Source organism: Sceloporus undulatus, chromosome 6 (genome assembly GCF_019175285.1).
Source record: "Sceloporus undulatus isolate JIND9_A2432 ecotype Alabama chromosome 6, SceUnd_v1.1, whole genome shotgun sequence".
NCBI classification, from domain to species: Eukaryota; Metazoa; Chordata; class Lepidosauria; order Squamata; family Phrynosomatidae; genus Sceloporus; species Sceloporus undulatus.
Window position 1 is genome coordinate 108,992,072 of NC_056527.1, and position 20,535 is coordinate 109,012,606.

General features: G+C 41.7%; 1 protein-coding gene across 1 annotated transcript in view; it reads left to right on the forward strand.

The window, feature by feature from the left end:
• The first annotated feature begins 2,735 nt into the window (after nt 1–2,735).
• ITGAL (integrin subunit alpha L) overlaps nt 2,736–20,535 on the forward strand; it is a 31,525-nt gene continuing 13,725 nt past the window's right edge. Inside the window, exons 1-15 of the mRNA XM_042471628.1 lie at nt 2,736–2,798; nt 3,845–3,975; nt 5,387–5,532; nt 6,379–6,523; nt 7,202–7,340; nt 8,757–8,824; nt 9,861–9,993; nt 12,171–12,319; nt 13,114–13,251; nt 13,341–13,544; nt 15,272–15,402; nt 16,605–16,765; nt 18,299–18,450; nt 18,609–18,737; nt 19,314–19,387. Coding sequence (XP_042327562.1) covers nt 3,898–3,975; nt 5,387–5,532; nt 6,379–6,523; nt 7,202–7,340; nt 8,757–8,824; nt 9,861–9,993; nt 12,171–12,319; nt 13,114–13,251; nt 13,341–13,544; nt 15,272–15,402; nt 16,605–16,765; nt 18,299–18,450; nt 18,609–18,737; nt 19,314–19,387 — 1,847 coding nt within the window. The 5' untranslated portion in view covers nt 2,736–2,798; nt 3,845–3,897. The remainder of the gene's footprint in view (nt 2,799–3,844; nt 3,976–5,386; nt 5,533–6,378; nt 6,524–7,201; nt 7,341–8,756; nt 8,825–9,860; nt 9,994–12,170; nt 12,320–13,113; nt 13,252–13,340; nt 13,545–15,271; nt 15,403–16,604; nt 16,766–18,298; nt 18,451–18,608; nt 18,738–19,313; nt 19,388–20,535) is intronic.

Sequence of the window (20,535 nt, forward strand, 5' to 3'; positions counted from 1 at the left end):
GGAACCCACCATTTTCATTTTATCATTGCATTTTATTGCTGCCTTTCCTCCAAGTTGCTTAGGAAAATCTATGTAGCATCCCATCTCCCCTGCCACAGTTTTGATTCAGTGGATTTGGTGAAGACAGTCTGCACTTGCTTGGGGATTTAGCCCTGCATTGTGAAGACAGGTCACCACGGCTGGGATGAAACCATTTTATTTGGCCTGTGTAGATGAGTCCTCTCTCACAACTCTCTGTGGTCTCTGAGTTAATGAGATTGCCTGGAGTTTTAGATGTGACTGAGGAGACACTCTCTTCCTCCAGCCAGCCCTGATGGTACCCAAAGTGTGTTTGTTTGGTGGATCTCTTACTGGGTTTCAACCTTGGCCAATGGCCCAAGCTTGCTGAATATTGGACTTGGAGTCCTTTCATCCTGCACAATTATATGTACTTTGATTCCGCTTTAACTACAAGTTTCATCCCACGAGATTGTAGCTTCATGTGGTATCAGAATTCTCAGCCAGAGAGCGCTAGTGCCTCCACCAAAACACAGGATTCTGTAGGATGAAGCCATGACAGTTAAGTGTAGTTGAAGTGCCATAAACTATGTGTATGAAAGGGCCTGGTTATACAGGACAGGGATCAGGAAGGAAGGTCAGGAAGGAAGTCAGGCGCCTCCTCATCTATTACCAATTTCTTCTCTGCCTTTTTACAGGGAGCTCTGGAGTCCCCCATTTGGGGCATGACTCTGGGCAAGCGACAGTCAGGGATCTAAGATGATTGTGAGTCTGCACTGGGATGCTGAGAGGGAGGGAGGAGTTGACAGAATAAACTGTGCTCAGGTGGGAAATGTCTTTGAACCACAACACGACAGGACAGAAATTAGGAGGCAAAACTGTTTCCCCCTACTTGGCTCTCCTTTCTGGGGAAAAACTTTGCCACGTGTATTTCAAATGAGCTGCAAAAAAAAAAAACAACAACAACAACCCCAAGATGGGAAAATGCTTACAACTGTTATGTTACAGAGGTTTATCACACAGAGTTTTTTTCAGCTTTTTGCAGCTCCAGATCCGACGTGACTGCGGTCCAACGATGCGAATTCACACACAACGTGGTGTTATCACACGCGATTCATTTCTATGGGGGCTCCTTCCGTGGCACTTCTGCTCATTTTGGTGAAATTGGTAACAAGCGAATTCACAGAAATCGCTTCCAAGCTCACTTTGATTTCACTCTGAATTGGTCTGATGTGGAATGCAACTTTGCTTCTGCTCTGTATCACCACCGCACCCCCTGGGTTGCAAATTTCCCATAAGCGGCACTGCAATTTCCCCCCATTTCCTCTGGTGGCTTTCACTTCCAGGGCAACTCATTTTTTTGGGGAATATATACATGTGTGTATGTGCGGGAATTTGAATATACAGATATGTATGTAATCTATCAATCTATATATGTGTGTGGGTGTGTGTTTTGAATTGCTGAAATGGAAGGGAAAATAAAAAGGGGGATGAGGAACACAGAATATTCATGAGGCAAATATTCATGCAATCCACGCAATTACGCAAAACAAAGAACAAGAACTTGCGCATCTTTTCAGCCCAGAAACTACTGTCATGATGCGTTCAGACCCCCACTTAGCATGCCCAAGGGTGCCGATTTGATCGTTGAATCCCACCGGTGTGGTAATACAATTTGCACTCACCTGGACTTGCCTTGGATTCGATTCCCCCTTGATTCCGCAAGGGCAACCAGGTTGAATAAACCTTCACGTTATAATGTGAATTGCATCATTGGACCCGCAGTTACCCTGGATCTGAGCTGCAAAAACCTCCGTGTAATAACACACAGTTCACTTGTAGAGTATTCCGCCTCTGCTTCTTTGATCCCTAGAAATCCTTATGGAGATTGAGCGACACTTTTTTGTGCCTGAGGAGAAAAGGCCAAATAGCATCCTTGCCCCCATTAATGCTATGTTATGTGCTGTCAAGATAGCTTTGATGTATGTGACCCTGTGAATGGAAGTATCTCTAAGACACCCTATTATGAACTTCTTGCTCAGGTCTGGCCTTGCCTCATTGGTCTCTGCCACATATTATTTAAAGGGTCTTACACCTACAGTTTCATTAATATGGGGTACTTGTGGGGCACACGTTCATTGCCATGGGCACAATCCACTGGGAAGAGCTCGTGTGCGCTCAGTTCATGCCAGTCAGACCAATGCAGAGGGATTTCTCTTTAGATTCTGTCCCATGAGTCATATTCATCTTCTGTTGTCAACTCTTCACCTGGGGCTTTTTTATGTTATACCGTTATGGTGCATACTTCTGCTTAACTGCCATGGCAAACATCATAAGGATTTGCTATTTCAGGTGAGATGGTTTCGAATTCTTGGCCAGAGAGCTCCTCTACTTCCTTACCAGACTACAAATCCTAGGATTCCTTAACTGTTGCCATGGGAGTTCAAGTAGAATCATAATGCTAGTATGTGTGAGCTCTGAAAGAGCATCAGAAGTAGCCCATTCATTTACCTCATGGTAGGATTTTTTGATGCCTTACTGTCCAACGTCTTTTTTTGCTGCTACAGTAGAATCTTTCCTGATATTCCAGCATACCTTTCTCCATCCAATTTGGGGCATTCATATCCCTTTCCTCTTGCTGCTGCTTTGTTGTTGTGTTTACATGAAACTGTCTCTCCTACTAGGCATGTGCGCCAGGAGCGAACAGCATTGTGACAAAAATCTCTATGTGCGGGAATCTGCTATATCTGTTTGATAACGCCAAACTGCAGGAACCCAAAAACATAACTACTGGTATCAAAGTAAGAAGGAGATGTACATTGACTGTGGGTAGAAGCCATTTCAGCCTTTCAGCAGTACCCAAAGATTTGACCTTTATTACATAAAAAAAAGAAGCCAATGTTCATAATGTGTCTTTTGCCAACCGATTTTTTCTGCATGACAAAAGACATGCTTTTACACAACCGTCTTCCTCTGGAAGAGAACTGAAGGGCTATGATGGCTGCAGAGAGACATGGAGAAAGCTTCGACTCTCCCATCAATCAGCTTCTCTTTTCTCATGCAATAAATTCCTAAGAACTTTTTCCAGAGTTCCTTACAGAGTTGAGCTAGAATAACTGTGTTTTTTTTAATGGTCTTGGTCTCTTCCTAATGTTTCTAGAGGTTGTGTAGATTTGTGAAGTCGAGGCTTCATGGCCGGCACATCCATAGTTTTTTGTGGTTTTTTGGCTTGTGGCCAGTTCTAGAAGATTTCTTCCTATGTTTCGCCAGCATCTGTGTTGGTCATCTCAGAGAATTCTCTGAAGATGCCAGCCACAGATGCTGGCGAAACATCAGGAAGAAAATCTTCTAGAACATGGCCACATAGCTGAAAAACTCACAAAAACTAGGTTGTGAGATAGTTAGGAATATTTTGTTTCTTTATTATTATTATTAACCTTTATTTATGAAGCGCTGTAAATTTACACGCGCTGTACATGCCTCTTTTGTTAGACGGTTCCCTGCCCTCAGGCTTACAATCTAAAAGACATGACACAGAAGGAGAAGGGGGTGGTGACGGGAAAGGGTTAAGAGGTCCAGCAGTTCCTCTCAACCTCCGAGGCCTGCGACCAAGGCAGATGGACTGGGGGATGGGCTTGGCTTCCTATAATGGAAGGTTTAATCATTATCCATGGAAAATACAAATACAAAAAATGTAATTTCCTATGTCAGTAGAGCATACGCCTCTGCCTGTTCTATTCCAATTGACTCTCCTTTCTTTCCTGACAACTCAAAGTATCTGATGATCACCTCCCTTCTTATTTACATCTGATCTGTAACCTACCGTATCTCTCCCTTCACCCCACAGAGTGCCTGAAAGGGAATGTGGATCTGGTGTTTCTCTTTGATGGATCAGAAAGCATGAGCAGTGGTGACTTCAATACTATTAAGGTTTTCATGATCAATGTAATGGAGGAACTACACAACAGCACGATACATGTAAGTTGTACTTGTTTAATAACAAGGATCATTGCCATAGCTGTGAATTGTGAGGAAGGGGAATGAAGACATTGTTCTTCCAAATGAGAATGCTGCCACCCATGATTTTTCTTTTCAGTCCCCAAATTTCTAGCACTGCAGAGAGCAAGACAGTGAAAATCATTCACACCTAGAACTGTTATACTGGCTGTGTTGTCATTGCCTTGGTTACTTTGCCTACTCCTTAGGCACCCCTTGGATACCTAAACTGTCTTTCTAAATGCTCAACCAAAGTTACTGCAATGCTAGAAATGTGGGGGACTGAAGGCAAATTTCATTTGGAGGAGATAGAATTTTTCTTTGTGGAAACAATGCTCACATTTGCTCCTCCATAACTGCATCCCAACTATTGCCCAAGCCACAGTGCTTGTGAGGCATTACTTTCAGAGTAATTTCAAAGGATACTTTTATCTGACCTTATTCAGAATTTTAGGGGACACAAGATGTCACTATCTTCCACTCTTTCCCATTTGTTGACATTTCTTTGGTTTCCTGCCATGTCTTTTAAAAATCTGTTAAAGGAGAAAAAGACAGAATAGGATTATTGTCAGCAGTCATCATCTATCAGGAAACACTCTATTTCAGTAAAGCCTTTTCCCATATCAAGGATGCTTTCACACCAGGGCTGCACCTGCACTGCAGAAATAATGCAATTTGACACTGCTTTATAGCTCAATGCTGTGGGATTCTGGGCTTTGTAGTTTTGCAAGATGTTTAGCCTTCTCTTTCAGAAAGCTCTGATGCCACAACAAATTACAAATCCCAGGATTCCATAGCATTGAGTCATGGCAGTTAAAGCAGTATCAAACTGCATTATTTCTGCAGTGCAGATGCAGCCTATGTATTTAATGTTGAATTGCCACGTTCCATTAATTCACTTAACATGGAGCTTTCACATAATGCTGTGTTCCTCTCCCCTTTGTTCTCAGACTAAAGTCTGAGAGCAGAAGAGGAAAGGAAACGAATGCAGTCTCCACAAGTATAGATGTCTTTGGTTCTCCCTCTCTTTCCCTTTGGAGAGATATGTGATTTTGATATGAGCAGGGATTCATCAGGCTGGTAAACTGATTACAGATTACCACCTATTCACTATAATCATTGCAGTGGGCATCATTTTATCATCTTGATTGTTATTTTAATGGATTATTAAACTAGCATTAATAAAACACTTTCTTAGTGATAATACTTTAGAGTTTAAAAAAAGCAAAATATCAATTAAATTAGTTTCATAGTGCTATTATTCTGTGTTATGATTTTCACTGGCACATTTTCATCCCATCCCACAAATAAGCAATAAGGGGTACTTTTTGGCACAGGAATTGCACAACAGTGTATTTAGTACAGCTTCTGTTTCTTCTTCCAAATCTTTCAGTTTGCTGCCGTGCAATTTTCAGAGGATGTCAAAATTGAATTTGATTTTAACAATTATACCAGTGATCCCAACCCTCAAAAGCTTTTGGCCAACGTGAAACATATGAAAAGTGTTACAGACACCTTCAGAGCCATCAAATACGTAGCGTGAGTAACTTTGTCAATGAGAGATGGGGGGTAATAAGGTTAGGAATGTGGGCATCTTATGAGGGGAACAGGAAATGAGTTTTTAAAATGTGATGATTCAGGACTACATGGTTATTTCAAAAGATATCTCAGCCAGGAATCTGTCAACAGTCTGTGACCCATCTAGCTTAGAGTCTTATCGCATGAGAAAACAAAGTGGAAATGGAGCCAGAGAGTAGTGGCTTTCTTTGTGCCTTTACCACATGACGTCACAATGCTTCCGTTTTCTTTGTGTGGGAGATGATTGTAAAATGCATCTTTTTTTTCCTATTTGGAAAAATCAGTTCAAAGAAAGACATGTTCTTATGGCCATCCCCTGTGGGAAGAAAACTGAAGTGCTACAACATCATGCTGTAAGGCATGGAGAAAGTCGCTGCTCTCTGGCTCCGTTTCTGCTTTGTTTTCTCATGCAATAAAGTCATGGGTGTGAATATGAAAATGGAATACAAATGTGTTTTGAATGTTCAGTTCTATCATCCTCGGTCAGTATGACCCTTGGAGTTCTTCACAGCTCTACAGTTCCATGATTTGACATATATAGAGGATGTCATGTTGAGTAAAAGCCAATGGGGAAAAAATAATTTCTTTTATCTTAGTACAACTCCCAGAATGACCCAACCAGCATGGCCAGATGTTTTCTGGGAGTTGTAGTAAAATAAACCCAACCATCACCAAAATAATTTTTCCATGTTCTGGTGGAAGATAAATGTCACTGAATCAGACCACAACTAGCCTAAACTGTAGAGAAGCACAATGGCATTCAGGGCTTGCATCCAGATAACCTTTCCTCTTATCCACTATTACCAGAGATAACCTTTTCATTCCTGAGCGCGGCATGCGACAAGGAGCAAATAAAGTGATCATCCTCATCACTGATGGAGACGCAACAGATAGTGACCAAGGGAGCATAGCTGCTGCCAAGAAAAAGGGGATCTTACGCCTTGTCATTGGGGTAAAGTATCCAGGAATCCTGTCCTTTGGGTCTGCAGGCAAGACCTCTCTCTCTTGAACTCAAAGGGTTCAAAGCTCTCCTTACATTTTCTGTATAAATATAGATCCAATAGAGAAAAGGGGGCCAAAAATAGTACCTTAGCAGCTACCTTAAACAACGGGGAGGAAAGGGAAGGTGCTCAGAGAGATGAGTTGTGGGTTAAGCTGGTCAAAGGCCAAATCAGATGGACAACAAAAGAACCATGAACAGAATCTCCAGCATTTGCATTTTTTAAAAAGCAGTGGGTTGCACCTCAACCTGTATTAGGTTCGCTAAGAAAGTACAGATTAAGTTTCTTTCCCTGCACAATTTTCATGTTTGCAATCTCCTCCTAAAATACTGCTTGCTCATCAGGCAAATAGCAGTTTGGGTGTGACAATCTTGCTCAGGAAAAATCAACTAAAGGTGACAAAGAAACTATAGGTTTTGAGTCTTCTGTTTTCAAAAGGAAGGTCAGTGCTTTAGTGCAACCCTGAATGTCTCATCTTACTGAGATCTTGGTTCCTGGCTCTTTATTCTGCTTCCTGGTTCCAGAACCTTCATGCTTTCTTGATCTCCTTGATGCTCTCCCATTTCCAAGTATAGAAACTGCAAAATCCTTCTATCCCTCCCTCATTTGGCTTTTTGTTTTCTCCCCAGATTGGGATTCATTTATCTCAAGATAACCTGGAAAAGCTTGCTTCCGAACCTTGGGGTGAATTTGTGAAGGTCCTTGCCAGCTTTGAGGAACTCAAAGACAGCTTCAATGAACTCCAGTCAAAGATTTATGACATTGAAGGTGGGATGATGTACAGGGAGAGGTGGGGAAGGAGGGAATGGTACTCACTAAGCGCTGTTTTTGAAATAGAATCTTAATACATGTTGTGAACAGAACTAGGGAAAATTTAAATTTTTGGACTACAATTCCAGGAGTTCAGCCAGACGTGGCACCAACCTACCTGGGAGCCAGCTTTCTCATCTAGAAGCTTTTGTTGCTCATTTCATATATCCCACTTGTTGGCTTAATTCAATTCTGTAAGGCGAATGCACCCTAAATATGTTCAAAAGGACACTCTACATCTGTATGTGATGGATACTGGTGAAGATGATAGTCATGTTCTCTACCCACTCTTCATTTAATAATAATAATAATAATAATTATTATTATTATTATTATTATTATTATTATTATTTCTATACCATCCGGTGGCAAAGCCAATCTGGGCGGTGAACAACATAAAAATTTACAGAATAAAATATACATAAATATTTATACTCCCTTCCCCCCCTTAAAAAAATATTAAACACTTAAATGTATTAAAATGGGACTTTAACAATGTATAATTATACTATCCTAAACTAAACCCCAAAACCCTCAGTAATCCTCACCATCAGGGGATGGGGCCACGAGAGGAATAAGGGAAATCAGGGAGCCTGGGAGCCTGGGCCGGGAAAAAATTTAATCTGGAAAGGCCTGCCGGAAGAGATCCGTCTTGACAGCTTTTTTAAAGCTGTCTAAAGATGTTAACTGACGGATCTCATCCGGCAGGTTGTTCCAGAGCTTAGGGGCGACAACAGAAAATGCCCTCTGAAAAGTAGCCGCAAGTCTAGATTTTGAAGGCTGCAGCAAATTCCTCCCAGAGGAGCGGAGAGCGCGGGGAGGATTGTATGGGAGGAAGCGGTCTCTAAGATAGCTTGGACCCAAGCCATTTATGGCTTTAAAGGTGATAACCAACACCTTGTACTGGGCCCGGAAGCTGATAGGCAGCCAGTGGAAGGACCTCAAGACAGGAGTGGTGTGGTCCCTCCTAGATGTTCCTGAAACAAGCCTGGCTGCCATGTTTTGGACCAGCTGAAGTTTCCGGGTCAAGGACAAAGGTAGCCCCATGTAGAGCGCATTACAGAAGTTGAGGCGTGAGGTTACCAGCGCGTGCACAACAGTCTCAAGGTCCCTTACTTCCAGAAAAGGGCGCAGCTGGCGTATCAGCCGAGCTTGATAACGGCACTCCTGACCGTCGCATTTACCTGATTTGTCATCAGGAGCGACGAGTCAAGGAGCACCCTGGTTAAGTTTTCTCCTACTCCCATCCACCACAGTTGCTCTTTCTTGGGAGATTAGTGTTGAGATTCAACCATCTCTGGAACAGGAGAGGACAGTGATTTCTGCTAAAATGACTCTTCCTCACACATACATCCTCATCTGCATATCTTGCAGGTACTAGTGACAGAAGCTCATTCCACCTGGAGATGTCATCCAGTGGATTCAGTGCAGATATATCCCAGGTAAGGTCAAATCTGTAAGTATGCTGGGGAATGAAGAGTCTCACAACCCAGTCTTCCACATGTATGTGCTTGGAAATAAGTACTATCGAGTTCAGAGAGACAAAGGGGCTTGACAGGCGGGCAGCTCAACACCACCCCTCTCAGCCCTGGAAGCAGGCTGTGGCAACCACATGTCGTGGCCTGCGCATCGCGCAAAAAGAAGCCCCAAAAAAGGGCTTTTGTGCGATAGAAGGGGTGCAATAACTGCTGCGGTGCGGTGTTATGATGCCCCTTGTGCGCAGTGCTGTTTGTGCGCAGTGCTGTGGCAGTCCCCGTGTAAATGGGCACATGCCAGGATGGTGCCCTGGCAGAGGAAGAAGGGCTTGGAGCCTGTGAACGCTCAGTCCTTCTTCATCCCTAGTACGCAGACAGGCTGGCATAAAGTGCTGGTCTGTACTGCCTCAAATTCCCCAGCAAGGATGTATCCTGGGAAGCTTTTACTTGGAAGTGAGTTGCAGTTTATTTCATGGAAAGTTAGCAATAGCAATAGCATTCACATTTCTATACCGCTTATCGGTGAACTCAGCACTCCTTAAGCAGTTTACAATGTGTAAGCCAATTGCCCCCAACAAGCTGGGTACTCATTTTACCAACCTACGGAAAGATGGAAGGCTGAGTCAACCTTGGAGCCCTGGGATCAAACTCACAACCTTGTAGCAGCAGTACTGGTATTTAACCATTGCACCACCAGGGATCCAGGTATGGCACTTGGACTTGCTTACAAGTAGATATGTGCAGAATTGAGTTGTGCTTTGTGTACACTTGCTGGGGAAATGTCCCAAATGTTAACATTTACATCTATACTGCCCTCTACCCATCTCATCCCTCCCTGCTGCTGCAGCTTCCTGTCCCCCTCTTTTTCTCCTAAAACCCTTTCCAGATTAGAATTCAGCACCTGGACTAAAAATGGTCCCTCACTCTTGGGATATAGGGTTGCTGCTTCATACTCCAGGCAGTCCTCTCAAAGTTGCAAACCCTCTTATTCTCTCCACTGCAGGGCAGAGTGGTCTTGGGTGCCGTAGGAGCCGACAACTGGGCTGGTGGGCTGCTAGAACAACAGAAGGACTTCAGCAAAGAAAGGTTCATATCTACCCCCACATTCAGGAAGGAGATGGACGGGGCCTACTTGGGTGAGTAGGGAGAAAGCTGCACTTCTTTTCTCTATGCCATCAGTCTCCAAAAATGTTAATTGATCTATTAAATTATCAGTTCAATTGTCATAGATTTCCTGACTAATACTGAAGATAATGCTAAACTTTAATGGATTAATCATTTTAGGTAGTTAGAATTCATGTAGGAAGGAGATACGAGTGTCATGCTCTCTCTGCCAGATTCAGTAAAACAGAAGAGCCTCAGGAGAAGAAAGATTAGGATTGGAGGAAATACAGTGGACCCTTGTTATACTCTGGGGTTTGGTTCCAAGTTCCCCCATGTATAACAAAATCCATGTATGCTCAAGTCTCATTAAATATAATGACATAGCAAAATGGTGTCCCTTATAAAAATGGAAAATCAAGGTTTGATATTTGAAATTTATACTTTTTTTGAACATTTTCAAACCGTGGATGCTTGAATCGGTGTATTAAAAATCCGTGTATAAGAAGGGCTGACTGTATATAGCATGGTCTTTTGTTGGCTGGGTAATGCCTTATGGGTTAGAAACAAGAAAATGAGGAATTCAGAAATCAGATGTGGAGCAGGGATGATGTGACGTGTTTGCTCAGGAGAAAGATCTCAGGCAGCTATGACCCTTTCAGAATATGAGCCCTTAAGTTCTGAAGGCACATGCTTTCCTGATCTCCTTGATGCTCTCCCATTTCCCCACCTTTTTGGTTCATTGCAGGGGCAGGGAGTTTATGTCTTTTTAATTATCACCTAATTTGTATTCATTTTATTTTCTGGTGTTGTATATTACTTCAGGTGTGGGGGGAACTGAAATGAGTCCCTTTGTACTCCTTTGGTACAGACTGCACTCTGTGCAGTTTGTGGGTGTGCTACCAAAAAACCCACTTAACCTGGTATATTTAATACTGGGGTTTTCCCCGCGTCTTTTTAAAGAGCCTCTATCTTCAGTAGCATGAGTACGCTACTGAATCAATTCAGAGGTGTCTCCATTTTAAAGTGGAACGGTGGCAAGTGTGAATGATGAAAGGGTTTAAATGCCACAGAGAGATTCAGTAATATAAAATGTAGTGGGAACACTGATCCAGGATTGCATCCATAGCTCTTTGAGACAAAAATATAAGTATCCGTGCCCCCTTAGAATCATTCATATAACAGGTGCAGTTGCAGCAGTGTCAGGAAAATAGGCATTTTAAGATTTTCACTCAGAAATAAGAGTTAATTGTAATTAACAGCAAACACAAGCCACATAAGGGGAAGTTAGGTAAAAGGAAGAGGAATGAGATAGTGACTGTTCAGTTATAAATTAGCAGGATGGAGCAAACCACAAACTCCTTTGGCCTCAGCTAGAGGGAAGTGGGCATTGGCAGCTGGTCCCCTCTGTGTGGACCCATTCACACTACACAGTCATTCCACTTTAGCTGCCAAGGCAACATTCTGTGGAATACTGGGGTTTATAGTTTGGTGATGCCCCACAGTTTTCTGGTTGAGAATCTTGAGTACTTTTCCTTAAAGTGCAACACCCAGGATTCCATCAGGTAGAACCATGGCAAAGTGGATTCATGGTGCTATAACTGTGGACCTGATGACAACCAGTAGCTAAAGAAAGCAGACCTTTCTGCTCATTGCTTGGAAAAAATACTTTTCTAGCCTACAGCTCCCAAAATTCTCAGTTGTAGCTATAGACCAAAGAAATATTATCCAAAAGTTACAGTACAACAAAAGTATATTTTAGATACTCTTCCTTTTTTTTCTGTAGAAGTCATGGCTATTAGTTGGCATGTGTCTATGGAAAGTTCCTGTTCAGAAGCAAGAGACGGGTGCTGTCTTTTTGTGGAAAACAGGATGTAGGATTAACTCAACCACTCTGTTCCAACCTGGTTCATTCTAGTTGTGGTGGACTACAACTCCCACTTGCCTTCAGGGTGGCTGTAAGACTGGGAATTGTAGTTCCATAGAGCTGGAAGGAACCAAGTTGGAGAATGATGTAGTACATGGATCTCTACTCTGATACTACCTTAGTGAGTCCATTGTAATGCCTATTGAATTATTGCTTTTTGAATCTTTCTAGTCCTCCACTTTAAAAAAAGACTTCAAAAGAGGTACCTTTTTGTGCAACAGTGCCTTCAGGACTATCGCTCCTTCTTCTTTGATATATCCACTCAATTTTTATTTTGTTCTACAGGTTATGCCCTGAAATACCTACAGCATCATCAGAGAGAGCTCTATGCCGCTGGTGCTCCTCGATACCAACATGTGGGAAGAGTCCTCATATTTGAAGTCAATGCCAAAACTGCTAATTGGACATTAATACAAGAGATAGAAGGACAGCAGGTGAAGAACACAGAAATCAGGGAGGCCAGAATGTCTGATCAGTTCTGATAACATACCACCCAAATGAGGCAAACATATCCTCTAAGACATGTTTGGAAAGACCAGAGCATGTGTGGCTAAGCAAAATCAGGGTGTGATCAAAACAACAGAAGTTATTAATGAGGAAGAATACACAAACTAGGAGAGGATGCAACAGTTAGCTTTTGCCTGAACCACATTCTTAACCCTACTCTCCTCTTCCTCTTGCTCAGTTCAATGAGTACAAACTAATGTTGCATTTTGAACTCAGTTTGCAGCAACTGAAGGAAGCTGAAGACAAAGGGGGGAAATGAGAGGAGAGAAACTGGAGCATCTGAAAAGCAGTTGAAAAAGTGGGACAACAATCGGGACTGTTTCTGGCATCTCAGGACAGTTGGAGAATATGGCCAAAAGGGGGATCATTAATAATGGTGGCCCAGTGGGCCTGAAATACTTCTTAGTAAGTAGAGCTGATTGTTTGATAGCAAGCTAGAAGGCTGACCTATGAATCAGAAGTCATTAGTTTGAATCTTGCTTTTCCATCAGATGAGCTGATTCCTCTCCCATTTGTTGGTTTTCTTCAGCCATTTTCTCTCAACTTCAATCTTCCCAGCAGTAGTTGTGGGGATAATAACACCAACTTCCTATACAAAAATCCTATCAAGATTTTAGCTTGATAATGCATTTTGAGCAATTGAAAGCAATCTGCAGATACTAAGCATGTTATACCTTGAAGCAGCTCTGTGTATTATTAATTTCTCTTTTATTTTTTGCAGACAGGGTCATATTTTGGGGGAGTACTCTGTGCTGTAGATGTAGACAATGACCATGAAACTGATCTCCTTCTTGTGGGGGCCCAGCTTCATTTCACAGAGACAAGAGGAGGCTGCGTTTTTGTGTACGGCTGGGAGGAGGTAAGCAACTGGGATAAAGAGAATGGCAACACTGGGGGGAGATTCTGGCCTCACATTCCAGACTCTGAAAATATCCCTTCTCCTTTCAGGATAATCTCATTCTGCTAGGGGAGCTTAAGGGGGACCCAGGCTACCCCTTGGGCAGATTTGGAGCAGCCATTTCAGACTTGATGGACATCAGTGGGGACGGACTGATGGATGTGGCTGTGGGAGCCCCTTTAGAAGATGAGGAGAAGGGTGCTGTGTATATATATAATGGCCATGAACGGAACCTGCTAATGCACTATAGTCAGGTAACTGAATACAGTATAGCAGGGATGTGTATCCCAACATGATCCAAGAAAACTGCTAGCCTTGTTGTTATTTGCTGTCAAGACACCTTCAATTTATGGCATAGAATCATAGAGTCAAGTTCAACCCCCATGCCATGCAGGAATACGCAATCTAAGCAACCCCAACAGATGGCCATCCAGCCTTTGTTTATAAAGACCTCCAAAGTTGGTGATTCCACCACCCTCCAAGGGAGTGTGTTCCACTGTTGAACAGCTCTTACAGTCAGAAAATTCCTCCTACTGTTTAGGTGGAATCTATTTTTCTGTAGTTTGAATCCTTTACTCCGTGTCCATGTTTCTGGAGCAGGATAGAACAAGCTGTCCTATGAATGAGAGACCTCCAAAGGGTTCTCCACTACTTTTCATGGTGCTGAGATTGTGTGCTTCTGGGAGGCAAGAAGAATCATTTTCTTGCTACTGGCTTGTCCAAACCAGACAACCTTTTGTTGAAGAGCCAATCTAAAAAGTGCCCAATATGATGTAGTAGTTTGGGTGTTGGACTAAGATACTGGGAGACCAAGGTTAGAATCTCTGTTTTGCCGCAGAAACCTGCTGGTGACCTTGGACAAGTCACATTCTCAGCATCAGAGGAAGGCAGTGGCAAACCCCTCCAGGACAAATCTTGCAAAGAAAACCCTGTGATAGGACTGCTTTAGGGTCAGAAATTACAAGAAGGCACATAACAAGTGAGAGGAAAAGCTACTTGGTGGCAGCAGTGTTGTGAGATGGCATTGGCAGAGGGGAGAGATTGCAGCAGTGATACTCTGGTGAACTCTTGTTAGTACAGTGGGCTCTTGGTATCAACTGGGGTTTAATGCCAGGACCTCCCACGGGTACCAAAATCCATGAATGCTCAAGTCCCATGAAATACAAGGGATAGTAAAATTATGTTGCTTATATAAAATGGCAAAATCAAGATTTGCTTTTTAGAATTTATATATTTTTGGAATATTTTCAAACCGTGGGTGCTTGAATCATGGATAAAGAATCTGTGAATAAGGAAGGCTGACAGTACTACAGGAAAAGAAGCAATGCAAAGCTGTTTCTCACTGACTTTGACCTTGAAAACCCTATGATGAGACTGCCTACTACGGGCCATTAAGTTAATTAATTAAAGGCCCACATGAATCCAGGACATCCATGTATCAAGTAGCCTGCCCATCACATCCTTGCATGAGCTTTTTTCAGTCTGAAGACATACTCAGAACAGTGGCTCACACTGAACCACTGAGGATAATTTGAGGTCAGGGTGAGGAAAGGGGCCATTGGGAGGCTGTATAGAGATTGGGAGGTTGCTGGTGAGTGGGAGACAATGGGCCACATCCAACCAATGGAGCCATTGCCTTACATGTTAACATTCTAAAGGTAAACCTTTGCAGAGCAAGCATAATTGAACCAATTACTAGAAAGAGACTAATTAAAAACTAAATTGGATTTTAAAAAAATTATCTGTATCCCCTAGCCAGCATGACCACTGGCTATGCTACTTAGGAGATACTATGTAGGAGATACCTCCATGGGTGTGTGTCTTCTGGTCCCCTTTTAAAGCTACTTGAATGAGTAGCCATCACTGCATCCTTTGGCAGGCAGTTTCATAAATCAGATTTATGCAAAAGAACAGATTTGTAAATGAATGGGTGCATTATTTTAGCCTGCCTTTCTAAGCCAGTGGCCTATCTGTCTTGCAGAGAATTACGGGAGCCAGCATTTCTCCCAGCTTGAAATTCTTTGGACAATCCATCCATGGAAAGACAGACCTCAATAGAGATGGCCTCATAGACATCACAGTGGGAGCCCTGGGAGAAGTAGTGGTGCTCCGGTGAGTGACTGCAAACCAAGCCTGTTGGGTTCCCCAGCTGAAAGTTATTGGAGCCCAGGGGTACTTCTATGCCTGCACTCCAGATCTGTTTCTCAGAATGTCCATTGCTTCAATTGATATATTTTTTCTAACCCTTATTTTCTGGGGGAGCATTTTCTAGGGGGAGAGGTTGTCACTGGGGAACAAAGAAGTAACCACTTATTTACTGTAGTTGGTGTTTGCTACCCATTGAGCAATTAAACATAGGAAAAATGTTAATTGCTATCAGCAGAAATATTCTTCCTCTAACATAAAATTGATTTGCAGAGGGCTCAGTTGGGTAAGGAAAATCTTGTATCAATCTTTCCTGTCCATTACAATCTCCCCAACTCTCCCACGTCACATGTAGCAATTAAGCATAGAATAAATGCTTCCATTAAGGTCAGTGGAAACCATCATCCCCACCACCATCATGCTGCACTTGGCTGCAGTTTTACCTGGAGAGAAAGTAAGAGAGAGAAGGGGAGAGAGTGGTGGAGGCATGGTGAGAAAGGTCCAGGACACACTTCAAAAATAATCCAGTCTGAGACCATTTAAACTGCCCTGGCTCAGTGCTAGGGAATCCTTGGAATTGTAGTTTATTGTGTCACCAGAGGTAAGTGACAGAGAAGGCTAAATGTGTACAGTTCCCAGAATTCCCTAGCATTGAGCCAGGGTAGTTAAAGTGGTCTCAGACTGGATTATATCTGTAGTGTATTTTGGACCAAAGAGGGAAAATTGTCTAAATCCAGTTGCTAGCCCCAGGCTAGATGTGATTCATTGAATCAATGGGATTTTAATAAGTGCTAATTTATCATTCAACAACACCATCCTTTTTAATTCCATGGTGGTACAAAAACTGCTGCAAGAGAAAAAGGAGCAGTGCCCTTTTCAGGAGCAACAAGCCTTGTAAATAAGAATTAGGCTGGATCCACACAGCAGAATTAATGCAGTTTGACACCGCTTTAACTGCCACACTTAATGCTATGAAATTCAGGGATTCATAATTTTGCGAGATATCCAGCCTGATCTGTCAGATAGCTGTGGTGCCACAGAATTCCATAGATGACAGTTAAAGTGATGCCCAACTACATTAATTCTTCACTGTGGTAGCAACCTTAGTCACAGTAATAGTGAGCAGTAGGGAACAGTAAGTAATGATTATCATTCTCCGATACCTGCAGCTCCAGACCCATTGTCACAGTGGTCCCACAGGTGACATTCTTGCCCAAGGAGATTTCAGTGGAAGAAGTGGAATGTTTGGGGGATGCCACCTCCTGGAAGAATAAGGAGCTCAACCTCAGCATCTGCTTTGACACCAGCTTGGCCACCAAGAGCTACCAAGGTGAGGTGGGTTGTCAGAGGGTCACGATCCAGCTCTTTCACCCTTATTCTTCAGTCCAATAGAGAATTCATTTTCTGTATCTGTAGCATAGATACTACATAGGCACTAAGACTTAGTTTTGTTCATTTGCTCTTTTTCTTTGAATTGCCATCATTTTTAACTCATTTGTAGTAGAGAATCCAGATAATAGCATTGTCTGCCCATTTCATTCTAGTGTGGAGTTTTGTTTTGTTCTGCTGGTGTTCTCCTACTTTCTTTTTTCAGGCCAGAATGGTGTAAATTTCCACCTAAAATGGTGTCATTCTATTTAGTGTGGGCTGTTAAAGAGCTACTGAAAATTTTAAAGGGCTACTGTGTTCTTGATTAAAAACTTCCTCATTTCATTTTCCTGCCTTTTTTATTCTGTTCACAGTAACAGAATACTATTTATTAGTAGACCCTTAACAATGGATCCTTTTTCTTTGTAGGCGAGGCTTTAACTACTTTTGTTATGAAAGAAAATGAAAAAAATGTGAAAGGAAAGAAGCTGTTAAAGCATTTCCTCTTGCTACTGGAATAGAAACTTTGTTCTATCTTAAAAGGCAATGAAAGTCTCCATCCATGAGGAATCCTATTGCTGTGCTAAACAGAAAGCAAAAACAGATGGAAACTGCGAGGAGGCCAAATAGTACCACAGTAGACCTTTCCTAAATAAAGACATACTTTTGACTAAAAACTGTAGAAGAATCTTAGCATAAAACATCAGCATGTTAAGTACTGTCTGGAACAATCATTTTATTAATTTTGCTTCCAGCTCACTGTGGAAAACATGCATGTTATCAGTAAGTATGTACAGCGCTGTGTAAATTTACAGCGCTTTATAAATAAAGGTTAATAATAATGAACTAAAGAGCACTTGTGTGGCATCAACCCAGAATCAAGTTCACTGTTTGGGATTAACCATAGAATATTGTTTTAAATAAAGATAGAGGTTCTGTCTTGAGTGATGTGATAACCTGCAATTATACATTTCTTCCTATCATCTGTATCATCATATATTCATGCGTGGAAGTGTTTTATCTATTGAATTTCTGCCAGTTTGACAAGAAATCCAAAAGGATTAAAGGCACAGGAGTTTTCTGTATTAAAAATGTATCCACCCTAACCCTCTCTTGTAATGCAGAGCCTTGTTGCTGCATTGAAGGACCAGAAATCATGTCCCATCTCCATTACATCCAAGCATTTTTTACCTCCCCAGGACTCAAAGATAATGCCTTTCTGTTGTCATCCTGTAGACCATGGATGTGCAGCTATGGTCTACACAATGACAACTGCTGTAGACAGTGCATCAACCTTTAACTCAGGAGTAGGGGATTTCTTTCAGCTCCGGGACTGAATTCCAATTTCAGAAAAGTCTTGAGGTTGTTCTCCAAATGTGGCTAGGTCCCAGAGCTAAACCACAGCATGCAAGACCAGATGTACTGTATTACCTGGAAGTCTAGACACTTTGAGGTTTCCATCCCTGACTTATACCTTCCTATTCCCTCTCTCCAGAATCTCTGTCTGCTAACCTCTCCTATCACTTGGAGATTGACGCAAACAGAATGAAGAACCGAGGAGTATTTAAGAATGGAAAGAAGGCCATAAATGGGAACCAAAGAATCACTCAAGGGCAAGTGTGTATACAGGAAAAAATAAACATAACGGTAAATAGAGATTTATTTTTATTCCATGCAACTTTCTTTGAGTGGGATGTGGCAGCTTATACAGACACCTCTTGGCCATTGCTAAAGGTGCGGCTGCTTTGGGACAGAGTTAGGAAAATGCTGAGTTATATATCTAAGTGGTGTGTGTCTCCTTTTAGAACTGCATTGAGGATTACATCTCACCAATCAAGCTCTTTATGAACTTCTCCCTCAGCAGTGACAAGGACCACAATGAAAGGCATCCAAAGCCTGTTCTGAACCCCCTAAGCAACATGACAATAGTAGAGGTGAGAGGTGCTCCTGGAGAGAAAGTAGTTTTAGCAAAGAAGGTAGACTAGATGCTTTGACTAGAGCATGGAGTTTAGTGGTTTCTGATAGAGAAGAACTGGACACGTAGAAAAAGGTGCAGAGCAAAGACTGACACCTATGACATATAGTGGAGGCAGAAATTTTAGCTAGGTTTGAGAACATTTCTTTTTGGAGTGAGCTCCAAGAATTTCCAATAGCATTGCTACTGGCCAAGCTGTCTGGAGATAGAAATGTAATTGTTATTGCTATATTCTGGGAGTTGTCATCCAAAAGAAATAACTTTCCAAAGCTCTGCATTTGGGATGTTGAAAAATAGCTACAGATTCTGCTTTCAAGAACATATATGGAATAATTTTCATCATAGAATATATTTTTGAACCTCAGAAGCTAGATTGAACCTCAGGGACTAATAGAACTTAACTTTCTGGTAGGAAAACAAATAGGAGCCAGAACAAGCTGGGAGGCAGTCTGGAAATGGGCTGACTCTATCACAGCTGAACAGGGAGATTCAATATGTTGGATATTAACTACATTATTCTTATGGACAATGTTAGATTCCTTTTACGAAGAACTGTGGAACAGATGGCGTGTGTGTGGCTGACATGCAAATCTCCTTCCATGACTCAGGGTACGTAGAACATCTTTGATGCTAGCAGTTACGGCTTTTAAATACATAAATAAATAGGTTAGATTGGCTCCCTCCTTACTTTTTTTCACAGACAAGTGAAGACTTTTCTGTTTAGACAGGCATTTGTTTATTAAATATACAATGCCTGTCCTACCAAAATAATATGTTGGATCTTGCTAATCGTTTTGGGTGTGTGTGTGTGTGTGTGTGTGTGCGCACAAGTTTAATGTTATCTGTTTTAATCTTTAATTTTTATTGTTAAACCTCATTTTAACTTTTGTACCTTGTGGATTTTTAACTTTTTTAAACAGTTTATCACACGGGGGGAAATGTGGAGTTTAAACAGTGAGTAACCTGTGAAAATCATGCAATTGACATTAAAATGCAATTAAAATGAGATTAATAAAAGAGCCAATATCCCGTGAATAACCAAGGAATAACCATACAATAAACAGCAAAAAGTCATTCACAGGAAAATCCTGTGAATTATTTGCTGCTGTTTCTTGCTGATTATTCACAGGATAATGGCACTTTAGCCACATTTCATCTCAAAGTCGTGTGAAAACTTTTAGTGCAATTGCGGGATTATCACGGGTTTTTCACAGGTTAATAGCACTTTGAACATGACGTCATGTGAAAACCTTTAGTGCAATTGCGGGATTATCATGGGTTAATCACTGTTTATACTTCCAGTTCTCCCCCATGTGATAAACTCCATAGTGTGGAATAGGGCCAAGTCTAAGAGAGGAAAAGATTAGCATATTTGTGCTACAGAGCTGAAATGATAGTAAGAACTAAAATACTAAATCAATCTATGACTGTCCTATGGTAATTATTTTTACAAAATTTATAGCTGCAGACTTAAAGTCTGTATTGGTTGTATGCTAGATTAATAGTTATGTCTTCTCCTGAAGTATCTTGGGATCTGTAGTTTAGAGAAGTTGTTGAGAATTACCTTTTTGAGATCCTTGTTCTTTTTTCTGTTATATTACTACAAAGCCCAGTGTTCCAGGATTGGGAGGGGGACCAACCATTAAATAATTTTACATAACTATTTTGTTCTTGTTGTTGTGTGCTGTAAGTCACTTCCAACATACAGCACCCTAAAGCAAATATATCACAGGGTTTTATTGGCAAGTTTCTTCAGG